Here is a 22603-nt window from a genome sequence, read left to right as displayed (position 1 = left end):
CTTTATGTGTAAAGTCAAAGAAATTCAGCAGTCAAATCTGTGATTCATGGTTGCAGTCTTCAGAATGTAAAATCCATTGGCAAGATTTCTAAAATCCAATAAGTCAGTTATATTTCATGAAACTAGAAATTCTTTAAATCTGACTTTCTTGGCTCTTGAAATACATTTACTGTTTATTATTACACATTTATATTCTTTTTGCCTGCTCTGTTTATTGTACCACTTTTCTTAAATGTTGTTTTCCTGTAATGTTTGATAATTGTTTAAAAATATACAAAATACTTAGTGAATAACTTGTATTTGAAATAAGTGAAGACTACACACTGTAATCCTGCTAAAATATCTAGTTGTTTGCTTTTAAATCCTATAGGCAAAGCATTACTTTTGTCTGTTTTACTTGATGCCACTGAAGATTTTGAACACAAAGGGATTAGTTTGCTGAATATCTTTTACATCGCAGTTTCTAGTGTTTGTAGCTATTATCAGGCTTTCAATCACAAAAAGAAATGCTGAAGCTGTTGCTTAGCAAACTCCTTACTTAATTAACAGGCAGGACATGTCAGAGGGTTTTATTCGAATCATGAAACTTGAACCAGTGATCTTAGTGTTCTGATCGGTTCCGATGATACCTGGTGCATGTGACATATTGTCCATAGAAAGATAGAAAGCTGCACACCTGCAGTTATTTTCATTTCTACATCGCATAAAGCCAGGCCCTGGGATTAATAGGCATACAGGTTAATAAGACATAGTCCATAGTATAAGAATGTGCTAAGCATTAGCGAGTTTCTAGTCAAAATATTAAGAAAATAGGATTTCATTTCTTTGAGGAATTTTTTTCCCCTAGAGTCATTGCTGCTGGACTTATTCCTGTATTGCATTTGTTCCCTTGAATAGTATCTAGCAAGTACCATATTAATAACAATATTAACTGTCTTGATTAACATGCTACAGTTAGTAATGTAGTGGCAAAGGTTTTATATTTGCTAGTCTGTTTTCTTTTGGTTATCGTGAAAATGGTGTCTCTAAGCCCTATTGGAAGCTCCAAGAACTGTAGTGAACAGGTGAGACATTATCTTTCCAGGAAATATCAGCATGATATCTGGAAGCAGATATGGTTTTCCCCAACTCAGTTTGGGTTCATCTTCTAATTTAATAGGACCTGTAAGTTGCCAATAGATGGTGACATAGCTAGAAAGTTCAAAGTGTATGTCAGTACTGCCAGCTAGTAAACAGGAAACTCTCTCTTCTGCATTGGTGGTCTTATAATGCTAACCTTTTAGAGCAAGAAAAAGCGTTAAAAGTTTCCAATTAGAAAATTAAATCATCCATCTTCATAGAAGTTTGCACACAGCTATGTGTACTGGAACATTGCTATGAAACAGCTGATGTATTTGCTTTCTGGTATTTAGAATGCTTCTCAGAGAAGAGATTATTTAAATCTCAATGTCATGTGCATCTTAAATGAGAATACATAACTCTGTATCTATTTTGACCTTTGACGTTAGGTCCAGAGCAGGGACTGAGCCTTAACTGATGTATAATTGTTTCCTTCCACTCGCTTTTCACTCAAGCATGACTCCATGAATGCAGGTTTTCAAGGACTAAGAACTTTTTCTCCAGCTCCTGATACTCTTTCAGTTACTTTCACAGTGATATAAGTTATTTCAAACTTTCATTACTTAGTTCCTTGGAGAGAAGAGGAGGGGAAGGAAAAGAAGAAAAGGGAAGGAGTGTTCAGATATGATTTTTTTCACTCACTCTAAGTCCTACTATCTCCCTTCAGTCTTTCCTGATCTGAGAGTAAACCATCTGTTCCTTTCACCTTCCAATTTTTCCAAGCAGTTGGTCCAGCTTTTTAAAGCAATAATTTTATTTTCAATATGATGATGTCTCCTCTGAAACTTGCATGGCTAAGGATTCTCAGCTAACACTCAAATTTAATTGTTGCTCTAGACAGTTTTTTGTGTATGTTATTGCAAACTCTGTACCATACAGCAAGTATTTTTTGTCATGCTGACTCCAGGTAACGTCCAACTCCTGTTTGGATCACATTACTTAGAAAGTAGAAAATCACTTTTGTATTTACCTTTAGAGTGCATGGAAGAAAAAGAGATTTAAATCCAAGGCAGCTGTTCTAGCACCATTAGTATGTAGGAGCAACAATAGAGAGATCAGATTTGTGGAAGTAAAAAGATCTTTGCATTCCAATCACATGAAAGGCAGATGGGCTTTTTGGGTTAGCTGAACTAAATCCTGTGGGAGTGTGGGAAGCTGAGCTATATTGTAGATGTGCTGATGTCTTTTGGGGGAATTAATCAGGCATCTGCAATCATGGAGGATCCCCTGTCTTCGAGGCCAGTGCAATTGTAACATGAAAAGAGGAGAATAGCATATTTATGTCTATGGAGAGGGTGCACAGACCTGCTACAGGTGGCTGCTTGCAAGAGCTTCCTCAAAAGGAAGATAATCTGTGAGAGATATTATTTGGGTCCTGCACTTTTTCCTGAAATGCTATGGCTTTCACTTAGCAAAAACGAAGAGACCAGTTTAACATAAACTTCCTTTGTCAAACACGTCAATCTCAACATGACGATTTAGCCCTTTGTACATATATCTTCAAGTTAAAAAAAAAAAAAAAAAAAAAAGTCCTCTGTCCTCTTAGCTCATGACAACTTTGTTATATCTACCTATTCCGTGTGAGATCTTGTCCAGGAGATTTAGTACATGCAAAAAGCCACAAGCAATCGGCAGCCAGTATTTAAACCTTCGTCCTGCAAACCTGCAAATATTCAATGAGGTTATTTGCCATAGGAACACAAAGTGAATTTGACTAGATAAATTATTTGCCAAGCTCCCCACTTTTTTAAAAAGCAGTCATTTTATGCTGTATGAAGTAATACTCTGGTATATCTCATTGAATGGATTATTTTGCCAGTCAGCAATGTGTGTTGCCAGGAGGGTAGAATGTGTGTGTAGATAACAGACAGATTGACTGACTGACTGACCATCCAACCACTCAACTTTATTGGCCTCAGATTCAAGGAAGAAAAATTACTGGCAAGTTAAAAACTCCTAGATAACAAGGTTTAAAATAAAAAGGATGGTACAACTTCTAACAATAGCATTGTGAATGGAGACATTGTCATTCTGAATGGAGATCTGCTTGACTCAAATTGAATAACAATGCTGTTTTTCTTCATTAAGACCATTAAAATCTGTAAGGCTATGGGACCTGGATAGACATAAAGGTTTTAAAAAGCAATGAGGAGAGACTAATGCTCATTGCTGCATACTTACTTGAAGAGCCCAATTAAGTAAAAGTTTGTGCTAATTTGAGCTCTCCAAAAAATCTGAGCAGAACAGCTTTGTCTTTGCTATTGCATTGGTTCAGAAAACAAAACCACATTTTTTTTCTCAGTATCATCATATAAATATTAATTGTCTAGAGAGCAAAAATGATTTTTACTATTGTAGCTGAGATAAATGTTATTTGTACATAACATCAAAAGATAAAAATTCACCAAGATTCATTCTCTGTGCCTCACTGTGCTGTTTCAATGGAGTGTCTCTGGGAATATTGCAGTTTCCTATTGTTTTTTGGAAGTACTAATATTAGCATGAAATGTGGTAAGAATTATTTAAGAACATAATTGCATGCTCTCTATCTGGCATTTGAATTTTGCATCTTCAGAATTAATCTTTTCATAGTGCTTTATTTAGTTTCTGTTAATACCCTGTAATTTAATAATTGTAGTGGCAGGCTGAGAAGAATATGGAACAAGGAAAGATTTGCATATTTCTTTGATTCATTTGGTTGCTATAGGCTCTGACCTTTTTCTTTTTTTTTTCCAGTCTGTTCTTAAATAGCAGTTTTGCTAAGGCTGGAGTGAACACCACAGTGCATGGAGAAATTGGATAGGGACACTGTTCATCCTTTATTCCACTGATTTCTCATATGACTAAAGGAAGTCTGAATCAGTCAATCAAAGCTCTGCAAAGCATTGTTAACTATGTAATTCTTGATTAAATCTTGCTTTCAATGTAGAAATCAGCCTGAGAAAAAGAAAATTTAAACTAAGTCTTACCATGAAAGCAGAAAAAGATTGCTTTTTTTGTTGCCCTATGACTACAGTGAAAACACATCTGAAAAAAATTGTGGCTGTGACTTCATGTTTGAGTTTTTGCCTATTAAAACATATTACTGCAGGCCTCTGTTTTTTGCCCTTGTAACCTAAGTAAAAAAAATGGCATTCGAGAAAGAAATCTTCTGGAAAGATTGGCTAATGGCTATGTAAACAGCAAATGCTTGCCACATATGGGCATTAGGAGGTTTTATTGCAAAGATTCAGTGACTACTGTGAGCAGGGTAGAGCTCTGAAATATGGCAGCAAGACAGCTCTTTTGGATGAGGCCTCGAAGTAGTTTGTCAAAGTCTTTGGGACTAGAAGCTTTGAGACTGTTGACCCAGGGCTTAAGCAGAGAGAGAGAGCTGCAACAGCTAAGAGACGTAGCTGTGCTGTTTCAGTCTTCTGCAGGCATTTGGTGTGATGTGAATGAGGGGAACTCCAAATTTGCCTGTAAGGAAGGGAGTGTCTACAAGGCACCATTATGGGGATATACACTTGGTGGAATTAGGTCAGAGAATGCTTAAGCAAACTGGACGTAAATCAGTTTGTGGTCCTGATGGAACCATATTGACACAAAATTGAAATGTTTTTTTTCCAATATTCACACATTGATAAGATAATAAGTCATTATAGGACAAAAGATGTTTCTGTGGCCTGCAATATGCTGGCTTTTGTCTGATGATAAATTTTTTACTCCTAGATATAAAAAAAAAAATATATCTAATTTAAAAATCATTGAAAAATAGGTATTGGCAAAATAGAAAAAAATGCAAAGGGATTTATTTGAGTGGTATGCATTATTTCTAAAATTCTTGATTTAGTGTATTTATTTCAGCATTTCTGTTTCATCACCTGATTCCTCATCCATTTTCTCTGAAAGAAAATATTGATTTTTGAGAACATTATAAGCTTTGTTGAATGATTGGAGTTTGACTAAAGATTGAATAAGGATTATTTGCAGGATAGGGATATTAACATTAAGAACTTGCCAGATATGTGGGTATGTTTGCATGTTTCAGGTGTGTTTTATAAGGATGTGATCTAATATTCCGTTGTTTGAGACACTGATAAAATTACACTTCAAGAAATGCTTGCTTCAACTGCCTCAGCAGAAAGAAATTGGTCTGCAGCAAAAATACTTGGACAGATTGCAGAAGTCTGTTAAATATTAATTCAATTAAGGCTGAATATTCAACTGAGATTAATAGCAATGATATATAATAATAGTTTCATGAATTTATTTAAAAAGAGATGTAATTAAATCTATCAAAACTTATAACTAATATTTTAGGTAATAAGTGAAGCTTATAATTATTTAATTGTTTATTTGAGGAAAATGTAGATACAAACATGAAAAGATTATATATATGCTTACATATATGTATATGTGTGTATACATATGCAGATGTTTGCATATGCAGATATATATTAAAATACATATATACATATAAAGATTACTGGGGAATAGGAAAATAAAGCAGAAAATAAACTGTTCTTGGGCAGCCAGCCTACAGTTTGTGCTTGTCCAAATGACTGGACTCCTGAATTCCTACATCCACGTGAACCAACTTGTTCACGCCTCCATTCCCTGTGATGAGGGTTTTCATGGCACAGAATTATGACTGGGCATGTGTTGATACAGATTGATGCCTTATCTGGACAAGCTGGGAAGCTTGGTCCTGGAGCATGGTGTAGCATGATAAATTAGCAAGGAGGCACAGGAGCAGCGGCTGTGTTCTTACCAAATATGATAGGGGATGGTGAAGAATTTAGAATATTAGGAAAGAATTGTGATGTACTCTGTTTGCTACACTTTTTTTTTTTTTTTTTTTAAGGAAATAAATCTTCTAAATTTATTTTCTTTCTCACTCAGTATTTCTCTCTATTCTTTATCATGTGGCCTATTGGCCATGTGGTTATTTTGCAGAAAGCATAAAGACAGATATATGACTTGGAAGGGAGAAGGAACTCAGTATAACTAATTTTTCCTTTCATACGTGTCTTTTCTAGTGGTATATTTCCCATCAAGAACATTCACACAGGGTGAAAACAACACAAGGACCGCTGAAAATACATAACAACGTACTGAATGATTCTTCTTATTATTAATGCAAAGCAGATAGCATTTGAATGTAAAATATCCCTCAATACCACCACAGAAAACTGAAAATACAAGATGAACTATGCAGCGTTTGTTCTAGTGATCTTGGAAGGAGGTTCAGTGCACCACAAGGAGCTGTGGCTTAAGTGTTCATAAGTCTCCTGTGTAATAGAGGGTTCAGTAGGAAGGTCTGTGGGATGACTACTCTTCTCTTCCTAACTGGATAGGTATGCAGTATGTATCAGAAGGACACTTTCTAATCTCTGGTTGGAGAGTTTTGCAACTGTAAACTCAGTGTGCATGTCCGGTTGGAATCAAAGTTTGGTAGGAGGTTGGTAGGAATACGGATGCTCACCTGTCCGAGCATCTATGAATGGAAACCTTATTCACTGCACAGGCATTTGCCCTGTCCATGCAGTTTAAGACATTGGCAAGTGCATTCTGCTCTGCTGAGAGGCTGCCATGGCCTACAGTGAGAGACAGCACCAAAACAGTTAGTGGGTTCATACCCAATCCTATCTCTGTTGCAGTTTGTGTTGGCATGCTGCTGTGCTGACAGGCAACAGGTCCCCACTGACAAGGTATGGGCATTGTCCTGTGGTTTTAAATGTTGAGGAAAGGCTCCATTACTTTCGGTGGGCTTATTAAAAATATCTGCTCTATTTCATGCTGGATTAGGTGTATTTTTCAAATAAAGGTTTGGGTGCCTATTCAGTCTAATCTCAGATGCTTTATTAAAAGATTGGCTCAGGATTTTTTCTCCTGTTCTTCCTGTTCTTTTGCTGGGGAGGTCAGTTGCTATGACCAAAATTAATCAGCATTTGAAGACTCCAGATACACATATGTAATGACAAATCACTTTCTGGCCCATTTCTGTTGTTACAATTATGTGATGGGAGGGAGAACGCACCCAAATGCCCTTGCAAATGAACCCTCTACCCACCTAGCAAGTAAGGATCCAGGCTTCGATTCACAATATGTAGCTTGGCTTCAAGTCTGTGTATGAGAAAGCTTACTGTAAGACCAAAATTGAATTATCTCTATGTTCAGAAGTTAGTTACCCTTAAATTCATCTCTGCAAAGTCTAATTTCATTTTCAGATTTTTACGTAGTTTACCTTACCTAATGAAGAATGTTGCCACAGCAGATTATGCTTCTTGGAGAGCAAATCATCTTTACTGGCTTTAAAATGGCTTTCTTCAAAATAGTTCTGGGCAGAACGACATGAGTAGAATAACAAAACAGACTTTTAGCTTTAAGTCCAAATTAGAAAGTTTTATACTAGTGTGAGTATATCAGGATTGCATTGTCACAGAAGGGCAAAATGCTAACAGCATGAGAAAGATTTTAATTTCTGAATATTTAATTCATAATAAAAGATAGGCAGAATAAATAAGGAAGTCATTCTTTTTCATCACTTTAGACTGCAAATTGTCAGTACGTCCAAGTGCATTACAATATGGTTTATTCTTAAAGTATGAGCTACTTTGTATTGCAGCACAATTTCAGTGGCTTTGTTTCGGGCTGCTGCTTTTGTATCAGGATAACCACATTAGGAATAATTCCACCTTTCCATCACCTAGGTTCCCTAAACATGTTCAACATACCAACTGGAACCTATGAAGCCACCACAAAGCTGGAGATTTCTTCTAAATGGTGGCCTTCCTCAGCAGATATAAGTGCTTGCTAAAGATGTTGTGCTTGATTCCACAAAGCTTGAAAGCAGATAGAGTTCTGCAGTTGCACTTATAGGAGCCAAAATGTTCTATAGATTCTGCATCACTTCTCCCAGTTGGGAGAAGCTGTTGCAAATGCCTCTCCTCCTTAGCATGGGGTGAGAACCCAAAATGTTAGGATCCCTCTGCTTTTCTGTGCAGCCCACACTGTGATGTTCCCACCTTGAAGTGATCCTCTTTGAAACTCAGGATCTCCTAGCTGCATTTTATTGAAATCTCAGCTCTTCAGCAGCCTTGCGCTTTGGAACTTTACACTGAATAAATTTCTTCTTGGAAAAGGACCACTGAATTGAGAAACGCATACTCAGAGCTCACTCAGCATTCCCAAATGAGGTCAGCTATCTCTGACATGTTAACTAGATGATTTAGAGGCAACAGAACAATTAATTTTATGCTGGAAACCATAGAGATGGATGATCTCTGGAGAAAAATCTGAAGAGTTTTACTTCAGTTTGTTTTTGAGGAATTGCTTGTACAAGGAGAATATGTATTTGTATTCATTAAATTGCATATATATTATATTACAGGGAATGTATTCCAATAATAATGTATGTATGTAATTACGCATACACATATACAGCATTATACGGTAGAAAATGTGAGCAATAGCACTTTCAGGATTCATAAGAAAACCAAAGATTATACCTGTCCATCCTTCTACCAATGCTTATTAGTCCCACAGCAATAAGACCACCCTTTATTGGCAAGTGAAGCTATCTCTCTTGGAATCTGAGAAGCTTAAATACTAACCAGTCTGTTGTATTTTCTTCTCTCCTTAAAACGCAGAGGATTACCCTTGTGAAGGACTACATAAATAGAAAATGTGATGGCTTTAGCTGCGCTAAGCTTGTCTTCTGTTCCTGGCAACAGTATTAAGCATTGCTGTTGCATCCATGTTATGTGTGAATTCCCTTATGTAAATCCCATTAATGTTAATAGAATTTTAGTCTTACTACTTAATAAATTTCAAAGGAGATTAACTTTTGAGAAATATTTAACAACCATAATGCACAGAACACAATCCCTTACCAGCATGAATATACGGTAGCTGAGACAGAGAAGCTCTAATGGAGATATGATGAAGCAGTTTCTTATTTTATATGTAGAAAAAAGTTTGTACCCTGGCTATATTTCAAAAACATTTGTGTCTTTTATTGTTTTTTTTCTTTTGTCACTTCTACTCCTTTAGAAATGACATTCTTTTGTCCTTATAGATTTAAAATAATTACAAATGATTTGAGACACCAGCAGTTCCATGCTGCTGTATCATAATGCAATCTTGTTGTAAAGGAACCACCAGGCCCATTCAGGGAGTTAGACAGTAAGAGAGCTGCTATGCAACTGCATGTGTTTTAACAGGATCTTGTGACATTACATTAAACATTATACTGTACGTATGTAGATTATAAACTGTATAAGCCACACTTTTCCTCTGATTTACAAATTTAAAAACTTACACTTTGTAAATTTGAAATGGGCTTATAGTATTAAGTATAGATTTCCTTTAAAATAAGTTTGTTTGTCTCTCAAGAGCTTTCAGAGACTCAGTTACCTGTAGTTTCCTTTCTCCAAATGCTGTTACATTGGACTTTCCAATTTAAAAAGACGTGCTTAGATAGGTAAACCTGTTTTGTTGGAGACAGGCACACTCCTGAACCTTTTGTCATTGGTGCCGCCCTGAAGGCAAGGCAAGAATGCTTAACCATGGGCCAGCAGCCCTTCCTCTGAGCTTTTGTAGAAAAATGGCATTCCTGATGAGTGAGAGACAGCCTACTCTTCCCAGCCCTCCCTATAAAACTGGAAATACAGCCACCAAATGTAGAAAAAATGTCCAAGTTTTCTAATGCTCACCTCTCTCTGTTTTTCTGCTAGAGTGCTTTTTCACATTGTTTGACATTGTTGACACTCTGAACAACCTGCTTTTTATTTGAGTTGGGAAGTCTGCCTATGTGTAACTGTAAGTTGCAAACCAAGGTGTGAAGCAGCAGAATATCTAATTAATAGCTACATTCACGAGACTGACCAAAAATATTGTTACAGGTTGCCATATTTAATATCTCCTAGAGAATTCCATATCCAGTGCGACTCTTTTCTTTACATGCTAGCCTTGTAACTCTGCGTGTGATCTGAATGTCAAGCTGTTGTCTTTGCTTTTAATGAATTTTCTTCAAAGAAATCTACTTTACAAGATTGCTGCTAACTTCAGCCTGCATAAAGCTGTTTTTGCATCTCTATTACTTCTGGAAAAAACTGAAGAGAACATAGAAAGATGTTAAAAAAAAAAAAAAGAAAAGAAGAAGAAAATATTATTGTTTTGTAATGAAAATATTATAGTCTTAAGACCATAGAGAGGTTGAAAAATAAAATGTCGTGTCTTCACAGCCCTTTTTAATTGCTATAATTTCTAATAACTACCAACAGTAAACTGATCCAGCATCCATCTGAACAGACAAGGTGACTTATGCATTTCTATCGTAATATCTTAAAACTGAAAAGTAACTTAGGTATAGTTCATTCAAACTAAAAATAGTTACCTAGGGCCCACAGGAGAGATGTCACTCTAGATTTCAGCCTATAGCCTCACTTTCATAGAAGGGTGGAAACTGGCTCTTTTTCCTTTACTTTTCAGTGCACCAGGTCATGCTTGATTTTACCTTCAATTTTAGTAGGTTTTAATGGCTAGCTTTGCAAAATCTGAATATGTGTATTTGTAATACTACCTAAGCATGCTCTCTCTTCAGCATCATTTGTAGTTTTCCATCTTACCTCTGTGACTGCATCTTGCAGTTCTCAGAGTTGTTGCCAACTATGTGACATAGTCATGCAATTCTGTCTTTAGTCAGTTCAAGGCATATTTGTTTAGTGAGAATTAGGCTGCCTTGATGCTGATGGATGTAATGTACCTATTTGCTGGTATACTTTTAATATATAGAGATACACATTCTTTTTTTTCCTACTGTTTTTAGAAATTAGTAGATAACTAATGGTTGCAAAATTGTTGCATGCTATTTTAACTTCCAAGATGAAAAAAACTTAAACAACTAAGGTAAGTTTACTAACATATTTGCAAAGTGTGTTTGAAACATTTATGAAAAGCAATGAACAGTTGCAGAGATTAACAAATCAAAAGCTCTTCAGCTAAATGATCTGTTTTAGGCTGGCCCACAGGAGCCAGTATCTCATCACAATATGTCATTAAGATGTTGTAAAGTGGCTTCTTTTGCTTTATAATATGCTTGCACAGCAAGTTAGTTTTTGAATAGCATCAGATAACTACGGAGATCTGGCTTATGGCAGAGTTTTACTTCTCTGCTCAATAGCTATCTTGAAACGTGTTGAGGAGTAATTATGAGAATACTTTCTATGGCCAGGTTTTGTTGTAAACAAATTTAGTGCTCTGGTTTTGGGTTGTTTATTTTATGGGATACTCCTGGTTTTGTTTCATGTACTTCCACTACCCAGTCTCACTTCTGGTATTATCTCAATGCCGAGATTTTAAGAAACCACGTGTACTCTACCCAACAAGGAGAGTTTAGGTGAGACAGTCTTCTTCATATGCAAAAGATCAAGAGACCAAGTGTATCACATGCAGACAAAGAAAAGTTTTAAAATCAATTTAGATTGACTCTTCCTATTTGGACTGTTCTCTGAACAATCAAATGTCCTTTTTTTTCTTTACTTGAGCAGAGAAGCAAAGCTTAAATATGTGTATTATATAAATCTTTATTTGGTAATGGATTATTTTATATAATTACTCTATGGATATGGTCTATTTTCCACAGTTCCTGCCAAGAGAGTTTCCATTCTGGGGCTTTCTGCTTATTTCTTCCAGCTGCTTCTCTTTTTTATCCCTTCTGTTGTTATTCTCCTCTTGTCTCCTTGTTTTCACTACTGATGGAGGAGAGGCTTGGTTAGACTTTGAAATCATAATATGTTCTTGGCAATTGTTGCTTTCTATACTCTTTGTAATTATTCTCCAGCAATTCCAATTGCATTTTCCAATTGAGGACTTGCATTGTTCAGTCTGAGTGCTGAAGGTACAAATAACCTTTTAACAGAGTTCATAAGGAACGCACTGGAGGTGGAGGCACACATGAGTAACATGCTGGACAAAACAGTGTTGGCTATTTTGACTGAAGCAATGCAGGAAAGAATCCTTTTTAAACAGATCTTCCTTTCCCACATAGTCCCTAGCCTACTTCACAATGTCTACCTCTTGATAATCACACCCTGCAAGATCACTGTCAGTAAAAGTGTGATTTGTGGGACTATCTTGTTGACATAATTTTTTACAGTTGTGTGGTGCTAGATAATGCACAAAAGTGGGGTATGTGTCCATGCTTGTCTGTAGGTGTATTTGCAACCATCTGTGGTATTAATAATATGTAGTTTAAAAAGAAAACAAATTGTTTTATGTCTGTGGAAGTCATTTGCCTACCTGTTATTGAGATGGCATTAATCCTAGTCTTGTCAGAAGTGAATTGGTCCTCCTCCCTGTAAAAATAACATTGGGCATGAAGGCTGCAAAGTGCCGTTTTCTCACATGTGAAACTATTTGCAGAACAAAGTCCTTTGTTTGTTTGTTTGTTTGTCTGCATGTTTGTGTTTGTTTTCTCTACTTTTGGAACATATTAGAAAGCATCCTGCTCTTGTTATTTCTTTTGAATAGTCTATTTTCTGTAGAAAGTAATAGCCACATGGTAAACTCCTATTCATCAAAACTGTGCCAAATATGTGCCATTTTAAAGCTAAATATATGCTATTTCATTTTACTTTGAAGCAAGCCAAAACACATACCAAGAACACAGCTCTCAGGGTGCTGGTCCTATTTTCAAGTGAGTATTTACTGTGAGAGGCATTTCTCTGCAACAAGTCAAGTTGGTAAGGAGATGTTATACAAATGCAGTACAGATAGCAGTATTTGTCCTCTCCTTATGATGAAATTACCTTTTAGTTGTAAAAACACATGTTTTGCTATTCTTGGCATGTCCTCTTTTGGGTAATGCAATCATGCCTGATTCGCTAGTGCTCCCTTTGTTCTTGCATTTTAGGAGAATATATCCAGGTTACATGAAGATGATCATAGAGTGTCTTGTTCTAAGGAATTAATGTGTCAGTACGTAAGACTTTTCGTGTGAACTGTCCTTCTGTAGGTATCGTTGTCTGGTGCATTTTTGGTCCCATTTTTCTTTTTTGATGGGTGCCAGGAACTCTGGTGATGTTTTTCTTTCTTGATCTGATTAGGATGAGGAGCGCAGGTTGGATGGGGCACTGAACAACCTGATCTGGTGCCTGATTTAGTGTTTGACAACCCTGCTATGGCAGGGGAGTTGGATCTAAATAATCATTGAGGTCCCTTCCAATGATGCTATGATGTCCTAAGCTAGCACTCACAGTCCTCTTCTTCACAGCAAAACATGGCTCATTTCAGGGCAGAAAAAATAACAGAGGAAGATTCCTGGAGTTATGGGATCATGCGGTAATTATCTTCCTTTTCCAGTATTTTTCTTCATAAGATTTTCAACATTGTTCTTTACCTTTTATGAGGTTTGCGTTTTAAACATCTGACACAACGTCGTCTTGTTAAAAAAATGTAAAACGTTACTGAGAAACTATGTTAGCAAATCTTGAAACTGGTTTAACCAAGGCCAAATTAAGGACATGATACCATGTTTGAATAAGAAAGATCCTATAAAGAATTGAGAGTAATCTAAAACAGTATTTATTTCACTTTAATCACATGGAAAACAGTTCTATATTGCCTGCAAACTTACTGACTGAGGAGTTCCAGTAACTGAAAAATGAAAGTAGGAATAAATATAATAATATTGTGCCTTTTTTGCACACTTGAACATTGAGTTTGGCTTGCAAATATGGCCCGGATCTATGAACAGGGGGAAGTCAAGTCATTTCTGCTAAATATTTGCTTATTTAGAATATGAGTTTGATCTCCCTGAAACGAGATGAAAATCTATCCTAAGTTTTTGTTGGTGTTGGTATTTGTTGTTTTGAAGTTGAAATATTGGCCTTGGTTATCAAACTTCTAAGGGCTTTTTGTTGTTTTTAATTGCAGTATTTTCTCATCGAAAGTCAAAAAAGCCTGATTTTCAAGTGTCAGCTGCATTAGTGACTTCTTCAATGAGAGAGCAGAAAGAAGCACGCCTCTCTGATCAGAATTGATAGTACCTCTGCTTGAAAAGCTGGTGAAGTCTAAAGAAATCAAGTTCCAGAGTTGACACATTCTCTCATAGGGAAAGAATATTGCGTCTGAGCGTAAGCAGAACACAAAACTCCTTCATGTTGAAGACATCCTCAACTAGAACATAATAAATGTAAAAATCCAGCATGTTAGATCATTTTTGACCAAACAGTTTGCACTTAGGGTGCAATCAGTGTGCAGTGTACACAGTGAATTTGAAGATTAAAACATAATGACTTAGGCAACTGAAAAGAAAAATGTAAAATTGTACCAATTGGTAATCTTCAGAGAGCAACGGATAAGCCAACATTGTTGCTTTTTTAATAGGATATTTGTTTCTCGAATTTGTAAGGGACGGGGCTTTATACTATCCATCTTTCAGTAAATGGAGAGGCAACTCGCTATAAAGTCAATAAGTATTTCAGAATTTGGGGCCTAAAAAAACAATTGCACTTCTGATTTTTCTCAGTGCATGCAGAACGACACCTGTTCTTAACACTGTCATAAATCTGTTGTGTAATGTGGAGACAAGAATCAAGAGAAAAGGTACTGCTTGTTTCTTTTGCCCTGTAAGCACAGCCAACAACAGGTGCTATAAACTCATTATTATTTTCACAGAGGTTTTTTTTCCACTGCCTCCCAGGCACACCAGCAGCTTGTTCAGCATGCAGCCCACCTGGAGGTGAGAGGCAATGGGGACCCTCTAAAATAGGTGTGCTGCAACAGGAGAAGTGTTTAACCGCTGTCAGCTGACTGTTTAGGAGTTCAGCTGTCCATCAGCAACTGTTTCTGCCCCTTCAGCCCAAACAAGGTGCTGAAATATCTGGCAGAAGGAAAGTAATCAATTATCATTTCTGGAATAGAAATGACCAACTAGGCTATCAGGTAACTGCCCTCCTTCTGAAGGCATAGGCATGTTGCATATGCACAATTCTTGGTATAGCTTTGAGGGCAGTAAAAAGCTTGGATAAGAGGAAATCCAGCACTTGCTGATGCTGGTGTATGGATTCTGTCTGCTTTCTCTCAGTGGAAATAGTGGGATAACTGGAAAGATTCCTCTTTTCTGCCTTTTTATGTCTTAAACATAAATGTAAAAGATAATATTTTGAGTAGATGCTACTGCAGGACATGCACTCTGGCTCTAACCATCTTTTATAAGGAAAGTACCTTTGTCTGCTTCTGGCTTTGAAAATATACATATATATATATTTGCTTTTCTATTGTTTCTGCTTTTATTTTCTATTATTAAATAGATTTTTCCATTATTTGTATCATATTTCTATTATTTTCTAAAAATTCTTGTGCTTTGTTCTTGACTTTGTGGTTAACTTTCCAATACTAAATACAAAAAGTAAAGTAACTGGTATTACCTGAGTTGGTAATGTGCATCCTCTCTGAGCAGAGGATGCACATCCAAAATCTGTTACTACTGCTAAGCATACGGATGAGGATCACCAATGGTTCCTCCATTATTTCAGTAACCGATGTCACCCAAACATAAGGTTGTATCAATGACTAAACTCCCTTTTGCATTTGCCTGAGCCAGATGCATCCCACAGCAGCCCAATCACCTCTCTCTGCTGTGTCAATGTATATTCATGTCTGCTTCGATTACATCAGCATTTGGTACTAGGGTGACATCCAGGTTATGCTTGAATGCACTACTTTCCTGCTCCTTCTATCCTGGGGCTTTTAGCCTGACAGTGCAACTATTCATTCAGCTGCTTGAGAGAGCAGCAGTCCCATATCTCCACATTGCCCTGTGGCTCTGTGGGGTTCGTGCCCCTTGGGAACTCACATCTTGCCCTACTGATTTTTTTGCAGAACAGTAACTCATACTACCAACACATGTGAGAGGGTGTTTTCCTATTAAACTCGTACTTGTTTTGCTATTTCTCAGTATTGACTTGCTTTATGTTTCTTTTTAGGGGAATGAACTTGTTCCATTATGTCTGCAAAAGACAGTGTAAGGTCAATGAAAAGAAGCCTTCACTTTCCAATAGTCAGTTTCTATATATAAATTGGCACTTGATGCTCATCAAAGAACAAGAAATATTGGATATGCTCTAAATGTCCATTGTATTTTTGAGCCAACTACCTGATGGAAGTCATCACTTATATGTAAATGAACTGTCAATGACTTGCCTCCGTTGGCAACCGCTGGACTGTGAAGGGTACGTCTTAATAAGAACCAAAGCTCTTTGCAGACTTTGATTTACTGGAAATAAAATAGAAAAGTCCTCTGAGACTGCAAAGGACACTTGTTTCAGATAAAATGTCTAGACAGTAGCAATATATTTGGGGCTTTTATTATAGCAAACCTGCAAATTAGAATAGAGTGCTGAGAAAGTTCCTATGACCCAGCTGAGTTCAAAAACACTGCTTCAGACTGATCCTTGAAACATACTCAAATTAAGTTCATGAGGCTTCAAAAAGGGAAAGAAAGGATGTGCAAGGTCAATGTTCAGGTTTGCTACAATTCCAGAACTGACCAAATTTTACATTCTCTCTGACAAGGAGGGATTTGCAATGTAACTGTGATTAGAATCAGTTAAAGAAAACAAAGATCATGTATTGTGTTTTGTAGTACTAGATAACATTCTGCTTTACAGTACAGCTCTGGGTGATGGCTTCCTTTCTTTGATTACTGAAAATAAAATACAATAGAAAGATGAATTCTGTGAATTGATACGTTATAGGAAAGAATCAAAATGAATCTGACAGCATGTTTTGGTAAAGATGATTATCTTTTAAGGATAGCAAGTTATACAGTATTTCTGATAAAGATGTGGAAATTTCAGAAGATCCACTTTTTCTGAAAATTAGTTTTAAATTTTGTTGTTGTCATAATTGGCAACATTTTACCATGCAGAATTTTTGGAAGTTTATGTCTTATAAAACTGAAAAAACTGATGGGGAGGAACATACGACTTTTATCACAATCTGTGTAACCTGGGTTTGGTTTGGTTTTTTTGTTCAAGAGAATTTACGTATACACCGAATGCAAACATAAGATGTAAGAGCTTGGGTATTTAAATTAGGATTCTGGTCTGCTATTGGAGTATTCACAATTCAATGCAATGAAGCATCAATTTCCAACTTTGGGCAGCTCTGAATCACCTTCAGTATGATTTATCCCAGCTTTCCAGGAATCATCCAGTACTCCTTGAGAACACTTCATTTTTCAGCTATATAGACATCGCATGAAGGCACATGTGGTACACCATTTGTGCCCAGATGCCATCTTTTCTATTTGAATCTCTGGCTTTGTTAAGAAATACTCAAGTTGCTAATTTTTAGAGAATCAATGCATTTGTTGCTGAGTTTTCACATAAATGAAACAATAACTCTAGGAGGCGGTAAATGCCTGGAAACCTCTGCAAGACATTGTATCAGATATTTAAAAAGTCCATTTTGTTAGCTGTCAGTTTTTTCACAGTTCAGGTTTAGGATCCTTGGGGATATATAATTCCTCTTTGGCCCTCTTGGATCCCAAGGTAGGGACTTGGATGATGTTCTCACTTTCATGTGCTAGTCTTTCAGTGGAAGAGTAAGGTTGTGTTCAGATACAAGTCTGAATACCTCCTGTTGACCTGAATGAATTAATCTATTAACCATTTCCATCCAAATAGAAAACAAGAAATACTTCAAGAGGATCAGACTGAGTCTGCAAGCATTCTGTCTCTGGGAGGTACAGAAGGCTCCTTCCAATTCAGCTGGCTACTATCCCTGAAAGTTGAACAGTCTCAGCTGGGGTCCTTTTGAGTGCAGAGAAATCTAGATTCAGTTTTATCCTTGTGTACCTAGGTAATATACTAAATGACTGCACTCTACGTTTTTAGTTCAGAGAAATTAATATTAGTCCTAAGGTTAAATGGTATACATTGCCAGCATGGTGACTACATGCTGCTACTACAACATGTAGTTGTAACAAAAATAAAATTGATTTGATAGTAACTCAATTTCTACATAGTCCAAGAGATGAGTCATCAGATAATGTCCACAGAGATAAATTTTGTTTATACTTTCAGAAGATTAATATTCACCGTTTTCTGAGTTTAAAGGTAACCATAATAAAAGATTAAATTAACAAATGTATCTGGATAATCAGAATATCTTCTGAGGATTCTTGCTGATTCAATATTTGATACCCTGATCCGAGCCAGGACATACTATGTTATCTTTTATCTTGTTGTGTGACTGTTAAATACCAATATAAATGCAAAATTAATAGACATAATTATACAGGTATAACTTGATACTATTTATATTAGATTGTTCATAGACTTTTCAAGATTTTTGTACCCCCTCTATCTTGGCATGCCGTCCTTTGAGTATTTGAACCGTCTCTTTTGTGAGAGAGTATAAAGCATGAGAAAATGACATTCAGTATTAGAAAACTGAAAAGCATGAAGAAATCAGATGTTGAACATTATCATTAAGTGAGCAAAGGGCAATATTCCTACCTATATCCCTATATCCATTCCGATGAATGTGATTAAAATGCTGCTTGCCATTGCAGAAATTGTCAAAAGGGCTGTTGTCCCTGATGCTTTGACATTATAACTACGAGCAGTACAGTGTTGTAGTAGTTTCACTGCCTGAAGTATTATCTGGAGCATCTATTTTGTGTTCAAGTGCTATATTTAGAACTTCTTTTATTCTGCCTGAAGTATACAGTACACTAGACCTTAATGTATCCTCTAAGTGTACAGATGCAGCACTGAGGATGGGGGCTAAAAATAGTTATTACTCTAGAAGCAATAATTTGTTTGAAAGCCGTTGCCTGAATTCCCAAGCAGTAGTGAGTGACTGGGACATGCATTCTTTCTCTGCTGGAGAGAAACCTCCTCAGCAGATCCTTTTCTGCAGTTGGCAAATTTGAAATTTGTACAAAAGCAGTAATAGAAAAAAGTCAGGAAAATTTCAGCATGCCATTACCTCCTGCAGGAGCATGAAGTACTATTTGTGAATTCCTCTCAGCAATAGTTACTTTTCAGTGCTTTATTTTCTCCATTGGGAATAAGGTTTCAGTATTATTATCACTATTATCAGTAGGAGTAGCAGTGAAGAGGAAAAATAAAATTGTTTATTATTGGACCAATCAAGCCCAGCTAGATGAAAGCCAAATTGTTTTTTGCTTGTCTGAGTTTGATTTTTAGTCAGTCTGGATGTGTTTTTTGTTTAGCAGAGAACTTCAGTGAGGAGTATGTTGTTTTATGACTGAGGCCAATAGAAAGTCATTGGCATAATAAAACTGCAGATTTTACAATTTCAACGCAGCTGCTCTGTGACTTTTAAGCAACTGTGAAATCACATTGTTTGAACTGTGTTTATAAGGACTGCTGTCTGGATCCATCTTTTCTCTTTCTCTCTTTTTATTTTATTTTATTTTATTTTTTCAGGAGAATTCACCAGAAATCCCTCAGATCAATGATTGGTATTGCAGCCCAACCATCTTAGTAGGTGTTCATAAACCTCTATTGAGAGGTAGTCGCTTAATCACCCTATGTTACTTTCACTTATGAAAATGAAAAGGATGTTAGCGTCATCAGTGGTATCATCAGTGTCATCTACAAGTTTGCTAATACTACTTCACCTGTGAAAATCCATTTGTTTAATTACAAATATGTGTTTGGATGACACATTGATTAAGTACAATGCCCTGAGCAAACTGGCATTTAAATTGTTTATACAACTCTCTTATGACTTCAATTGCAGCACTTGGTAATATTTGGACATATTTTTATATGGTGTTATACAAAGTACAGGCAACTCCTTTATAAGAAATACTGTTTGCTGCTCATGGATCAAATTCTTTGCAGTGATGAACTGGATTTTGGACATCCACTGCAGCCAGGGGTAATGCCTTACTCCCATGAACAAGCACCTACGAAGGTGAGTATTAACCTAAGTGGTACCTAAGTGGTTTTCCTGATGTCAAAAACTTTCAGTAAACTTACTTGTTTATTAAATTAGACCTTAGGTTAGATTTTAGGTCTAAAACGAAAACTTTGTGTGACAAAGCTGAATCTTTTTTTCCCCATCCTTACTTATTAATACAATAGATGTCTGCGTGTGGCATCTCTCGATGGTGAGTCCTGAGGGTTTGGACAGCCATGGTCAGCTGGACACAAGTGCAGGTGGGTTAAGTTGTGTATTTGGGATAAAAGGGGGGCTAGTGATGTGGTGAGGAGCGGTATGAAGCTAGCAGGTTTTGTGTGCTTGAGAAGAGTAGTGACAAAGGGTAGCTTGCCTATAGTAGGACCATTATCAACTTACAGGGTAGCAGCTAGTCCTCGTGGACACTGACCCTTAAGATTGAGAAGACCAATAGGTCAAGAGTCCTGTAGAAAACTGGAAATCTAGTTCAGAGGATTCTGTGCATTCTGTTTGGCTTTTGAACATTGCTGAGAGCCTCAAAAGAGGAGTCCAACAGCTGCTGCCCTGAAAAAAAAAAAAGAGATGAAGAGGAGTCTCTGGAGAGACAGGAAAAATGTGACAGAGCATTTGAATTGGAGGCAGCAAGGTTGTGATGTGTTCTGAAAAGGGCATAGACTTCAGAACAACCTACAAAGTAGACCACATACACCTTTATGGGTATTTTCTGGGATAAAAGAACTGAGAATACCATCAGGACGATGTACACAGAGCATATGATCAGCACAGAGGGTGAAACTGGAAACTATGAGAGCTCAAATGGAAGGGATTGTGTAACAATTGTTAAACTGTTTCTTATGACTTAAAAAATAGTACAAAGGAATAAGATTATCCTTTTATCTTTGGCAGATTAACTCTGTTTGTTGTGTCTGATTCCAGGGGTCAGATCTTTTTATTTACTTAAGTTCTAATCAAGAACAGCTTGTGGGTCTCAGTAGAGTTATTGTAACTCTAACTGTGGAGAGAAAAATAAAAGTTTAACTCCAATACTTCTTTTTTTCTTTTTTCTTCTTCTTTTTTTTTTTTTTTTTTTGCCGCATGTTACAGCTAATGGGTCAAGCGACAAAAGTACAGTTTGATCTTAGGCAGGCAGGTAGCTACACCAAAGTAAATGTGTTTTTCAGGACCATCTCTCAGAGTTACACCTGCCAAATCCAAAAGGTTTTTACATACTTACCAGCCTCTTGCATGTAGCGGTCACATGTAGTACTTGGTAGCCTAAAGCTCATGAGGCAGATAGAACGGATGTACATTCCCATGGCATTATTGCTTTGAAATGTAGGGTATTTCCAGAGTGTGGGTGCAAGAAAGCTTTTGGTACTCTAGAACAGTCCTTGACTTTTATTAACAAGAATTCCTCTCTGTGTAATTAATATGTTAATCAACAGTGGTTGTTTATTCCTGTACTTGGATTTGACTATGTCTCCTGCACATTAAGAAGGAAAAAGAGAAACTTACTCTTTCCCTGTGCTCCTGCACAACAAAGGAGACATCATATAGCCTGCACTGCATAAAACGAGGGGGTTAATGCACAAAAATGTACTGCTGAGATAAAACCTTGCCTCAAATCTGATATATTTTTTAATATGCTTACACAAACAATAACTCAGAGGTTCAGTTACTATTTTCTTTTTGCATTGCACGATGGAAAGCAAGGTGCTATTAGTCTTTCTCACTCGTTTCTTCACTATCTCAAATTAAGATAAATTGCTTATTCTTGTCCCTTAAACGGTAATACTGCTCAGATATATAACTGGGATCTCCCTCTGACAAGTTTTAATTACAGAATGAGTCAAGGTGGCATTTACCTAGAAAGTTCACACATGCAAATACTCTAGCATCAGACTCCATCTCTGCTGCATTTGAAAAAAGAAAAACAGCAAGGTGAATTTAACAAAGGCAGTAAAGATAAAACAGGGCATTTGCGCTGAATTTAGAACTCCAAGCACCATTGAAAACCTTCCATGTAAGCATATAAGGTTGCCTTGCAAGGAAGGGAAGGGAAGACTGGATGCATCTGGTGTGTCAGGAGTGATTCCTTGTGTCCATAAATAAGGGCAGGATAGGAGTGGAAAGACACGGGAAAGAGAAACCTGGCATATTCACAAGCTGGGAAAAGCAAAGGGACCCCACTGTGGTCTCGGAAGAGAAAGTCTGTTTGAAGTGAGGGTTTTCCGGGAGGTTCCCACAGTATTTGGGAATCAGTTTACATACGTATGGTCCTAAGAACATGACTACAGCTAACGCTTAGCATGTTTCTGATTTGCAGGAGTGTATTGTTTCATAGCCCTAGAATGAACAAAGGATGAACTTGGTACTGAGTATCTACTGCTGAGGACACAATTCATCTCTATTTGTTAATACACTCTCGGACATAGCACAAAATAATAATAATAATAAAAAAGTGCAATAAATCCAGCAAATCAAGGCTGCTACTTTGCTTACGGCATAGGCATCAGGCAGCTTGAAAGGTAACTCCAGAGCTGGGGTCTAGAGA

The 22603-nt window shown here is 36.8% G+C and overlaps 1 protein-coding gene across 1 annotated transcript in view; it reads left to right on the top strand.

Moving 5' to 3' along the window:
• The window catches only part of IQCM (IQ motif containing M), a 274157-nt gene that overhangs the window by 122646 nt on the left and 128908 nt on the right, over positions 1-22603 (top strand). Inside the window, exons 15-19 of the mRNA XM_085222190.1 lie at positions 14041-16340; positions 17799-17973; positions 19572-19628; positions 19992-20064; positions 20235-20309. Coding sequence (XP_085078316.1) covers positions 14041-14147 — 107 coding nt within the window. The 3' untranslated portion in view covers positions 14148-16340; positions 17799-17973; positions 19572-19628; positions 19992-20064; positions 20235-20309. The remainder of the gene's footprint in view (positions 1-14040; positions 16341-17798; positions 17974-19571; positions 19629-19991; positions 20065-20234; positions 20310-22603) is intronic.

This window comes from Meleagris gallopavo, chromosome 4 (genome assembly GCF_905368555.1).
Source record: "Meleagris gallopavo chromosome 4, MGAL_WU_HG_1.1, whole genome shotgun sequence".
NCBI lineage: Eukaryota > Metazoa > Chordata > Aves > Galliformes > Phasianidae > Meleagris > Meleagris gallopavo.
This window is presented reverse-complemented; position numbering and strand designations above follow the sequence as displayed.